Below are 12,558 nucleotides of genomic sequence, written 5' to 3' on the forward strand. Positions count from 1 at the left end.
TACTAAAGTAGTTGTTCATGGAGCTTTTCCTGTGAAACTGAAACATCTCTACACATTTACTCCGTTCCACTTACATGTTTAACCCGAGAGAGAGAGAGATCTGTTGGATGAGATAAAGTTCCTATAGGCTATGAGAGTGGATAGTGGAAAAGACACAGGCATACAAAACAAAAACCCACTCCCATTTGTTGGAAAGGCTTAATAACAGGGGAAAGTCTGGGGTGGGGTTAGACATAAGAGATAAATAGCCAGTGCTCAGCTGAACAGCTTCATTAGAAATGCAGGGAAAGGCCCTTGTTGGGGAATTATAAAGCTTTAAATACTGGGAGTGCTTTCTGGGCATCAGGATTCACAATATACCCCCCCCCCAACACTTGACTTCTCTCTAGTGTACTTATGTGCCATCTAATGGGGGGGGGGGGGTTGCAGAACCTGCTTCTCTCCCTTCTCTGATAAATGCAATTGACTGCCAGCACCCCCATTCATTAAACGGTTAATGTATGTTCGAATATCCTTACCATTTACAGTAGGGGGTACATTATCAATTATAATACATGAGTGATACTCAGAGTTCCTTGTATAACTCAGCCTGCAGCCTTGTGCCTTTATATGGTCACAGAACAACCCCTCAGTGACTTCTAATATCCTTATCATTTACAGTAGGGGGTACATTATCCCTTATAATACATGAGTGATACTCAGAGTTCCCTGTATAACTCAGCCTGCAGCCTTGTGTCTTTATATGGTCACAGAACAACCCCTCAGTGACTTCTAATATCCTTATCATTTACAGTAGGGGGTACATTATCCCTTATAATACATGAGTGATACTCAGAGTTCCCTGTATAACTCAGCCTGCAGCCTTGTGTCTTTATATGGTCACAGAACAACCCCTCAGTGACTTCTAATATCCTTATCATTTACAGTAGGGGGTATATTATCCCTTATAATACATGAGTGATACTCAGAGTTCCCTGTATAACTCAGCCTGCAGCCTTGTGCCTTTATATGGTCACAGAACAACCCCTCAGTGACTTCTAATATCCTTATCATTTACAGTAGGGGGTACATTATCCCTTATAATACATGAGTGATACTCAAGAGTTCCCTGTTTATTATTACTTGGTGCTTGTTACATTGTATCAATTATATTTGTATCCTCTACTGTTCATATGCCAGGCTATCATTGTAGTCGCCGGCTGGTTGCTAGGGTAAATAGGTGCCTAGTAACCAGATAGTGGATAGTTGTGGGCGTAGGAAACGGCGACGATGAATTATAAATCTAAAAGTTTTATTAGGACGACAGACTGACAAAACGCTAATAATTACTTTACATTGAGACAAAGTTTGCACAAACCTAAAACACATGCTTTTTTCTCTTAAAAAAAAGGAAAAACTACAAATCTGACAGTTTATACAATGATTCTGTAGTCACAGCGTGATGGCGGAGTCCCCGGGGGCCTCAGCTTGAAGAAATTCTCATTTGGGGGTAAAGTGTTAAAAAAAAAAAAAAAAATGGGATCAGCAACTGCTTCAGATTCCTGCCCAAATAACCGTTCTTGTACACAGGGGCTGCAGCCCCCCTTCTGGCGAGTTCCCAGCAGCTACTGTTAGACTTGTTCATTCGGGGGTCCCGAGTGATGTGAAAGCGTTTAGTCCCCCCCTCCCGTCCCATCAACAGACATCACTACATGGACATGCTACTCAGTAAAAATGCAGAGTCTGTAACACTATTGGACAGAAGGAGGAAGAGGAGGAGCTTGTAGGTTGCAGCGTTCCTCCTGTCCGTCCCCATGGATAATACTTACACCAGGACAGACTGAATCCCGCATGGCTCCTCCCCCTTCCTCACCGTAACTGACTGGCGGATATGTCTCACCCGCTGGCAGTGGTTGGTCAGTGAGGGGGGCAGTTTAGTTCTTCTCGTCTTTCTTGTCGTCCTCCTCGGAGGGGTACGAGTGCCACGTCAGCCTCTCCTCATAAAACGAGATCACCACCTGCGGGCACTTCACGTTGGCCTCCTTGGCCGGGACCAGGTCGGCTTCATCTGAGCTTTTCCTGTGGGGGGATATACCCATTGCTGCTTTCTACGGCTCACTCCCAATGTACCCCCCTACTACCCTCTGAGCATGCACATCTTTGGGCAGATACACAACGGAACTCTTTGTACGGATTTAAAGGATAAGTAAACCTTTTAAAATAAGTGAATGAAAAATTGCTCTTTTGAAATGTACTTTTTTTTTTTTTTTTTTTTTAATTCTAAGATATTAAGTGATATATGTGCTGTTAATATGAACGGATTTTGATACAACAGCACCACCTGCTGGTCAGTTTCCCACTTGTCTGACCACTAAGTACTCCCGCCTCCAATTTGCATATGCAAATTAGAATCCGGTTCAGCCTGGCAGAAGGATTCAGCCGAATCTGAATCCTGCTGAAAAAGGCCAAATTCCGAACCCAATCCTGGATTCGGTGCATCCCTAGTTATAACAGCGTCACCTGCTGGTCATTTTCCCACCAGTCTGACCAGCAAGTAGTCAAGGAAGTTGTCAGGAGAAAGAAAGAGGCTGATGTTCTTCTGCTTAGGAATAAAATTAGAAACCTTTCTCACATCTTTCCTAAGCAGAAGAACATCAGCCTCTTTCTTTCTCCTGACTACTTCCTTGACTACTTGCTGGTCAGACTGGTGGGAAACTGACCAGCAGGTGGCGCTGTTGTAACAAAATTCATTCATATTAACAGCACATGTATCCCTTAATATCTTGGAATTAAAAGAAAATAAATAATGAATGTACATTACAAAAGTGATTAGAACAGCCCCCTCATTAATTTTACACTTATTTAAATGGTATCCTTTAAAGAGTAAGTAAACCCACACATGCATTACACAAAAACCAGGAGAGGTTCAAGAGAGCCCCCCCCCTCACCAAATCTCACCATTTCATGAGGAACATCAGCTCCCCGCTGGAGTCCGTGGCACCAATGATCCTCTCCGGTTCCAGTCCTCGGGCAAAGCCGCGGGGCTTCTCCGCCTGAAACAAGAAAGCCGATATGTAGGAGGAACTTGCTGGGGCCCAAAAGAACAGAGAGTTGATGGATTTACAGCCTAGCTGACAGGTGGGAGCTCTTTGAATTTTTTTTTGGAGTGCTGGGAAAATGATGGCAGTGATTCATACTGGGGAGGGTTAATATGACTCTGCCAGCCTAAAGGGGCGGGGCAAATGGCTCAGATGAGTCGGAGATTACCAAGGTTCCCTCTCAACGTGTGGAATCATGAATGTTCATTTAATAAAATCAACTATTTTGTTAAGCGTAAAGTGTTTATGCTGCTATAACTTTATATATACAGGTATGGGACCTGTTATCCACAATGCTGGGGTTTTCCGGATAACAGATCTTTATGTAATTTTGATCTTCATTCCTTAAAGGGGTGGTTCACCTTCCAAACACTTTTTTTTCCAATTACTTTCCATTATTTATTTTTTTACGGTTTTTCCAAAATTGAAGTTTAAAGAATGTCCCTGTCTCTGGTGTTTGAGTCTGGCAGCTCAGTAATTCAGGTGCAGATTCTGAACTGTTACAATTTTACAACATTGAGTTGATCCATTTCTCAGCAGTATCTCTGGAGTATCAGTAACTATTGTATCAACAGCTGCCTGTAATGAAACCCAGAGATTCTGCTCTGATAATGTATCAATTTAAATCAGTTTACAGGGTCGGCGACCCCCCCTCCCAGAGCTGCTTTATAAGGTGAAAAATGACACTTTACACTTCAATATTAGAAAAACCATGACACAGAAAATTGAAAGTAAAAAAAATAAATTGAAAGTAAAAAAAAAAATAAAGAAAATTAAATAAAAAAAAAAAGTTATTTCTGGTGAACTGTCTGAAACTAGTTGTTTGAAGGTAAACAAACCCTTTAAATCTACTATAAAATCATATAAACATGAAATAAAGCCAATAGGCTGGTTTTGCCTCCAATAAGGATTAATTATATCTTAGTTGGGATCAAGTACAAGCGACTGTTTTATTATTACACAGGAAAAGGAAATCGGTTTTAAACATTAAGATTATTTCATTATAATGAAGTCTATGGGAGATAGCCATGTCGTAATTCTGAGCTTTCTGGATAACTAATCCTATATATATATATATATATATATATATATATATATATATATATATATATATATATATATATATATATATATATATATATATATATATATATATATATATATATATATATATATATATATATATATATATATATATATATATAGATATATATATATATAGATATATATATATATATAGATATATATATATATATATATATTTTACACAAACAACCATGATTATCTTGTAAATGATATCCTTATAATGCATAAAAGCCATGAATATCTTGTAAATGATATCCTTATAAATGGTGAGTTCTGATGTCATTTCTGTCACATGACTCACTGAAACTTTTGTATTATAATAAATAAAGTACTTTCCCTTGTTGGAAAATGGGGATATTACAAGTCACCTCGGAGTTCCATGACCTGTATAGAAACACTCTGCCTTGTACTTTTATATGGTCATGAAACTCCTCTGTGACTTATAATATCCTTATATTTTACAACAGGGGGTTCTTTATTCACTATATGTTGTTGGGGTAGGTTTCCCTTTAAATGCAAAGGTAACTTTTACTCACTTCATCTTTCTTTTTCTTGGGCTTGCTCTCCTCCCCCCCGACCTCCGTGTCTGAATCCGCCTTGCGTTTGCTGCCCTCTGATTTGTCCGACTCGTACGCGGATTTTTGCGACTGCAGGAACTCGGCGATGAGATCGGGACAGTCCAGGTTCTCCTCCGGCTCCCAGGTGTTATCCTCGCTGTAAACAGCACAGGAATTCACACTCTTCTCTTCCCCCCCCCCCCCGCAATTTCTCATTTTATTCATTGACACCAACCTCTCCCCAAAATCTTGAGCGGCTGCCTTTGAGCAGCTCATTACCAGGGGCTTCCCAGGGGACTGGTAATTAGGTCTACCTGCTCCCTTGAAATTCTTTGGGTTCAGGAAGTGCTAAGGTGAAACTGGCTCCTTCATATTCTGGTTTCGAGCCAGAAGTCACAGAAACTGTCAAAAAGTAGGTTCAGCACAAGCCCTGGTCATTCAGCTCAAGTGGAAAAGGGGGTGTGTAATGTCCTTTAAAGGGGTGGTACACCTTTAATTCAACATTTAGTATGTTAGTTATAGAATGGACAATTCTCAGCAACTTTTAAATTGGTCTTCATTGTTTATTTTACCTTTTTCTTCTGCCTCTTTTCAGCTTTCAAAAGGGGGGTCACTGACCCCATCTACAAACAAATGCTCTGTAAGGCTACTCATTGATTGTTACTGCTGCTTTGTATTACTTATCTGTCTATTCAGGCCTCTTCTATTCATATTCCAGTCTCTTATTCAGATTAATGCATGGTTGCTAAGGGAATTTGGACTCCAGCAATCAGCTAATCAATGCAAACTGGAGAGCTGCTGAATAAAAAGCTAAATAAGTCAAAAGCCACAAATAATAAAAAATGAAAACCAACTGCACATTGTCTCAGAATATCCCTCTCTACATCCTACTAACAGTTCATTTAAAGGTGAACAATCCCTTTTAACTCAATTGGCCAATCACATCTCAATTTAGGCTTTTGATGTAAGTTGTGATAATGAGCACCTTCAAACAACTAGTTGTTTTCCGATAGATCGCCAGAAATAACGACATTTTCCATATTACTTTCTATGTGTCAGTGTTTTTGTAATATTGAAGTGTAAAGTGTCATTTTTCACCTTCTAAAGCAGCTCTGGGAGGGGTGGGGTCGCCGACCCTGTAAACTGATCTAAATTGATACATTTAGTTGATCCCTGCTGAGCAGAATCTCTGGGTTTCATTACAGGCAGCTGTTAGACTTGATACATTTCTCAGCAGCATTAGCAATTATTGTAACAACTAAATGTTGTAAAATTGTAACAGTTTAGAACCTGAATTACTGAGCTGTCAGACTCAGACGCCAGACACAGGAACATTCAACTTTACACTTAGATTTTGGAAAAACAGTAAAAAAATAAATCATGGAAAGTAATTGGAAAAAGTTTTTATTTCTGGGGAACAATCTGAAAACCACTGAATTGAAAAAAGTGTTTGGAAGGTGAACTTCCCCTTTAAGTTTTTTCTTTTCCTGATTGGTTGGGAGCTTTATTGATATAGTGTTTCTGGATAAAAGGTCCCATATCTGTAATAGTTGAAGTGAGTCCCTATTTATGCTCACTCTCCCTTCCAGTGCAGTGTGTGTTAGTTACAAGAGACTTACTTAGAAAAGCCTTTCCATTTGAGCAGATACTCCACTTTCCCTTTCACCACCCGTCGGTCCAGCACCTTCTCCACCACATACTCCTCCTCCTCCTCATCCACAACCTCTTCCATCTTTTTCTTGTTCTGCTTCTTTCCCATGGAGGTCGCCAGTTTATCTGCTTCACGGAGCTGCCTGGGAAGAAGCAGGAGAGGGGAGTGACTTATAATATCCTTATAATACACAACAGCCATGAATATCTTATCAATTATATCCTTATAATACACAAAAGCCATGAATATCCTGTAAATTATATCCTTATAAACGGTGAGTTCTGATGTCATCAGTTATAAACGGTGAGTTGTGATGTAATTTCTGTCACATGACTCACTGAAATTTGTGTATTATAATTAATAAAGTACCCCCAGTTGCAAAATATGAGGATATTAGAAGTTACCTCGGAGTTCCATGACCTGTATAAAAACACTCGGCCTTTGGCCTCGTGTTTTTATATGGTCATGAAACTCCTCGGTAACTTATAATATCCTTATATTTTACAAGAGGGGGTACTTTATTCACTATATAAACGGAGACTAGTGATGTCATCAGTTATAAACGGTGACTAGTGACGTCATTTGTCATATGACTCACTGAACCTTGTGTATTATAATAAAGTAGCCCCTCTTGTAAATTATAAGGATATTAGAAGTCACTAAGGAGTTTCATGACCTGTATATTTGGCCTCGTACTTTTATATGGTCATGAAGCTCCTCTGTAACTTATAATATCCTTATATTTTACAAGAGGGGCTACTTTATTATAATACACAAGTTGTGGTGAGTCGTGTGACAGAAATGACATCACTAGTCACAGTTTATAAGGATATAATTTACAAGATATTCATGGTTATGTATTATATAGTGGATAATGTACCCCCTACTGTAATTTATAAAGATATGCTAAGTCACCGAGGAGTTATGTGACCATATAAAAGTACGAGGCCGCACATAACTCCGAGGTGACTTCTGATATCTTTATAAATTTCTAGTAGGGGTTGCATTATGCATTATAATCTACATTTTGGGAGGGGTCGGAGTCCGTTTTTGACGCGCCAGCTTCCATTCTGGATGCGAATGTGTCAAATTCGGCGGTCTGGGGGCCCCTGTTATAAATGCCCTGTTCTGACGTCACAATGCGCCGTTTATATAGTGAATAAAGTACCCCCTCTTGTAAAATATAAGGATATTATATGTTACCGAGGAGTTTCATGACCATATAAAAGTACGAGGCCGAAGGCCGAGTGTTTTTATACAGGTCATGGAACTCCTCGGTAACTTCTAATATCCTCATATTTTACAACTGGGGGTACTTTATTTATTATAATACACAAGTTTCAGTGAGTCATGTGACAGAAATGACATCAGAACTCACCGTTTATAACTGATGACATCAGAACTCACCGTTTATAAGGATATAATTTACAGGATATTCATGGATGGCTTTTGTGTATTATAATACACAAAAGCCATGAATATCCTGTAAATTATATCCTTATAAACGGTGAGTTCTGATGTCATTTCTGACACTTTTATATGGTCATGAAACTCCTCGGTAACATATAATATCCTTATAATACACAAAAGCCATGAATATCCTGTAAATTATATCCTTATAAACGGTGAGTAGTGATGTCATCAGTTATAAACGGTGAGTAGTGATGTCATTTCTGTCACGTGACTCACTAAAATTTGTGTATTATAATAAATAAAGTACCCCCAGTTGTAAAATATGAGGATATTAGAAGTTACCTCGGAGTTCCATGACCTGTATAAAAACACTCGGCCTTCGGCCTCGTGTTTTTATATGGTCATGAAACTCCTCGGTAACTTATAATATCCTTATATTTTACAAGAGGGGGTACTTTATTCACTATATATTTTACAAGAGGGGCTACTTTATTCACTATATGTCTTACAAGCGGGGGTTATTCCCTACAGTAATGTACGTTTGCAGTTTGTGTAACGGCCGGAGGCTTCTTCCCACCCAACAAAAACCTACAGGCGAGTTCATTGGCTGCTGATAAAAACTGACTTGTGTGATTGTAAGCTCTTGGGCTAGGTCTGGTGTGAATGAGGAACCCCCTGACAACCAAACTTCATTGCAGCTGCAGGAGGGAGAGAGAAAAAAAAAATAAACAAACAGAAAATAAAGGAGACCAATAGAAAACTGGCTGCACTTTGCTCCTGAGGAAGCGACTCCCCACACAAAGTACGAGGCTAATTGTAGTGTTGGCTACAAACTGGCCATGGCCAAAGAATGAAAGCTCTTCTGCCAAGTACAAGTGGGGATCAATGAGCAGAATGATATTCCTCCTGCCCCAGGGCCCCCATTGCTCTCATATGGGGGAGTCAGGGGTGAGAATTCAGCTGTTGTGCAATGTGTGGGGGGAGGGGACTGAGAGACTAATGTGAGTGTTGAACTACAAGTCCCTGTGCAGAGGCAACTGATTGAGGCGAGTGCTGGGAGTTGTAGTCGGACACTGCTACAGGTGATGGGAAAGGGAAGAAGTTGCAGCAGCAGGAATAAGGGGAGAGTGGCGTTTGGCCGGGAGATGACGCACTACAATTCCCAGAATGCACAGTGAGTTGTTCCTGTCAGAGGCCCCGGGGTGAGGCCGCTCTTACCCGCCGCTGCTTGTGACTCGTCTCCCCGCGGTGCCTCGGCCTGGAACTTGTCAGATATCAGAGCGGCTTCTGAGAATAACAGAAATGGGGTTCAATCTGCGCCCCGATCCCTTTCTAAACAATGTGGCGCCTCCAAACAAAAGAAACTGCTCTGCCGCCAAGGAATGGGGCCAGTGCGCATGCGCCCAGAGTCCGCCGCCGCCGCAGTGCATTGTGGGACGTGTAGTTTCTTCCACAGGAGACGCCGCGAGTGACTGTACCGCCCGACCTGCCGCTCACTCCTCTCACTGACTCCGCTACTCGTTTTATTCGGTACGTGCGGGGGGGACAGCGGTGTAACTACAACTTACTGGGCCCCTTTTTTACCTCATATTTATTGAAATTGCTCATTATTGTCGCCTCACAAGACCTGAGACATGAGACCGACAGTCTAAACCGTGACAGACTGTGTGTGTGTAGCACAAGCTCCTCCCAGTCTATCACTGTATATGTACCGCTCAGTCTCTCAGTCACACACTGACAGGGAAAAGAATGGAGGCGGGAAATGAGATCCCTGCGCAGTGATTGGCTGCGGCTCCCACATCAATGCCACTGACTGACAGACGATTCATTACATGAAGCTGCAGCTTCGGACTGGACTGAGACTCAATATCTGCCCAACAGCCGGTGCCCAACTCCTACACAAGTTATTCCAGCCGCAGCCCCTGTCATAAATGGCACCGGCTACACATTTTCCTGTCCGGCCGTATCCCACATGTCCAACCCCCTCTGACACCAAACCACGCCCTTTCCCCAGTTACATTGAGCAGAGCTGAGGAGGCGGAGCTGTATTTCTAGGTGAGCCAATCGCTGGCTGGGGGCGTGACTGTGGGATGCGAGGGAGGGAGGATGGAAGGCGGATCAGGTAGAAGTCAATAGTAGCGATTAGCTGTGCCCTAACATTAAGCTCCTCCCATCCCTTGTACTTGTTCTGTATCAATGTTGTAATCACGCCCACTTAATGGTTTGGAAACTAGTGGTGAGAACAACTTTCCCTTGTTTGTTATAGTTTATACACGAGCAGTGGCTCCCTCCCTTCCCAGCTCTAGTCATGTGATCCCAGTGGTGGCCAATAAAAGGGCAAACCTATGTGTGAGACTTTTTACCTTCAAAGCAGCAGGTAAGTTACAGGTAACGTCATTCATGTGTAAAATGTATAGTGAACTAATAGAATTCTTCATGAATCACTTGCAAATTGAGTTTAGAACCATGTATATCTATATATATATATATATGTCTATATACTGTGTGTGAGGTGCTCGTTACTACTCTATATACTGTGCTGGGGGGCAACGAGACACGGGCTACTGTAATGTGTGTGTGGTGCTCGTTACTACTCTATATACTGTGCTGGGGGGCAACGAGACACGGGCTACTGTAATGTGTGAGGTGCTCGTTACTACTCTATATACTGTGCTGGGGGGCAACGAGACACGGGCTACTGTAATGTGTGTGTGTGTGTGGTGCTCGTTACTACTCTATATACTGTGCTGGGGCAACGAGACACGGGCTACTGTAATGTGTGAGGAGCTCGTTACTACTCTATATACTGTGCTGGGGCAACGAGACACGGGCTACTGTAATGTGTGAGGAGCTCGTTACTACTCTATATACTGTGCTGGGGCAACGAGACACGGGCTACTGTAATGTGTGTGTGTGTGTGGTGCTCGTTACTACTCTATATACTGTGCTGGGGCAACGAGACACGGGCTACTGTAATGTGTGAGGAGCTCGTTACTACTCTATATACTGTGCTGGGGGGCAACGAGACACGGGCAACTGTAATGTGTGAGGTGCTCGTTACTACTCTATATACTGTGCTGGGGGGCAACGAGACACGGGCTACTATAATATGTGTGTGTGGTGCTCGTTACTACTCTATATACTGTGCTTGGGGGCAGCGAGACACGGGCTACTGTAATGTGTGTGGTGCTCGTTACTACTCTATATACTTTGCTGGGGGGCAAGGAGACACGGGCTACTGTAATGTGTGTGTGTGTGTGGTGCTCGTTACTACTCTATATACTGTGCTGGGGGCAATGAGACACGGGCTACTGTAATGTGTGAGGTGCTCGTTACTACTCTATATACTGTGCTGGGGGGCAAGGAGACACGGGCTACTGTAATGTGTGTGTGTGGTGCTCGTTACTACTCTATATACTGTGCTGGGGGCAATGAGACACGGGCTACTGTAATGTGTGAGGTGCTCGTTACTACTCTATATACTGTGCTGGGGGGCAACGAGACACGGGCTACTATAATATGTGTGTGTGGTGCTCGTTACTACTCTATATACTGTGCTTGGGGGCAGCGAGACACGGGCTACTGTAATGTGTGTGGTGCTCGTTACTACTCTATATACTTTGCTGGGGGGCAAGGAGACACGGGCTACTGTAATGTGTGTGTGTGTGTGGTGCTCGTTACTACTCTATATACTGTGCTGGGGGCAATGAGACACGGGCTACTGTAATGTGTGAGGTGCTCGTTACTACTCTATATACTGTGCTGGGGGGCAAGGAGACACGGGCTACTGTAATGTGTGTGTGTGGTGCTCGTTACTACTCTATATACTGTGCTGGGGGGCAATGAGACACGGGCTACTGTAATGTGTGAGGTGCTCGTTACTACTCTATATACTTTGCTGGGGGGCAAGGAGACACGGGCTACTGTAATGTGTGTGTGTGTGTGGTGCTCGTTACTACTCTATATACTGTGCTGGGGGCAATGAGACACGGGCTACTGTAATGTGTGAGGTGCTCGTTACTACTCTATATACTGTGCTGGGGGGCAAGGAGACACGGGCTACTGTAATGTGTGTGTGTGGTGCTCGTTACTACTCTATATACTGTGCTGGGGGGCAATGAGACACGGGCTACTGTAATGTGTGAGGTGCTCGTTACTACTCTATATACTGTGCTGGGGGGCAACGAGACACGGGCTACTGTAATGTGTGAGGTGCTCGTTACTACTCTATATACTGTGCTGGGGGGCAACGAGACACGGGCTACTGTAATGTGTGTGTGGTGCTCGTTACTACTCTATATACTGTGCTGGGGGGCAACGAGACACGGGCTACTGTAATGTGTGAGGTGCTCGTTACTACTCTATATACTGTGCTGGGGGGCAACGAGACACGGGCTACTGTAATGTGTGTGGTGCTCGTAACTACTCTATATACTGTGCTGGGGGGCAACGAGACACGGGCTACTGTAATGTGTGTGTGTGTGTGGTGCTCGTTACTACTCTATATACTGTGCTGGGGCAACGAGACACGGGCTACTGTAATGTGTGAGGAGCTCGTTACTACTCTATATACTGTGCTGGGGCAAGGAGACACGGGCTACTGTAATGTGTGTGTGTGTGTGTGGTGCTCGTTACTACTCTATATACTGTGCTGGGGGGCAACGAGACACGGGCTACTGTAATGTGTGTGGTGCTCGTTACTACTCTATATACTGTGCTGGGGGGCAACGAGACACGGGCAACTGTAATGTGTGTGGTGCTCGTTACTACTCTA

The 12,558-nt window shown here is 42.9% G+C and overlaps 1 protein-coding gene across 3 annotated transcripts; it reads right to left on the reverse strand.

Annotated features, from left to right (window-relative positions):
• Positions 1 to 1,274: 1,274 nt before the first annotated feature.
• Positions 1,275 to 9,164, reverse strand: cbx1.L (chromobox 1 L homeolog). 3 transcript variants are annotated; one of them, XM_041576170.1, is made up of 5 exons: positions 9,007 to 9,164; positions 6,340 to 6,513; positions 4,700 to 4,877; positions 2,938 to 3,032; positions 1,275 to 2,058 (listed from the first exon to the last, which is right to left on the reverse strand). In XM_041576170.1, the coding sequence occupies exons 2-5, from the start codon at positions 6,477 to 6,479 to the stop codon at positions 1,914 to 1,916; spliced, it is 558 nt and encodes a 185-aa protein (XP_041432104.1). In that variant the 5' UTR covers positions 6,480 to 6,513; positions 9,007 to 9,164; the 3' UTR covers positions 1,275 to 1,913. The 3 variants fall into 3 exon arrangements, with proteins under 3 accessions (XP_041432104.1, XP_018090251.1, XP_018090250.1); XM_018234762.2 differs by having other exon boundaries at positions 6,340 to 6,509; positions 9,003 to 9,164; XM_018234761.2 differs by having other exon boundaries at positions 9,003 to 9,162.
• Between the last annotated feature and the right edge of the window lie 3,394 nt (positions 9,165 to 12,558).

Source organism: Xenopus laevis, chromosome 9_10L (genome assembly GCF_017654675.1).
Source record: "Xenopus laevis strain J_2021 chromosome 9_10L, Xenopus_laevis_v10.1, whole genome shotgun sequence".
Lineage (NCBI taxonomy): Eukaryota > Metazoa > Chordata > Amphibia > Anura > Pipidae > Xenopus > Xenopus laevis.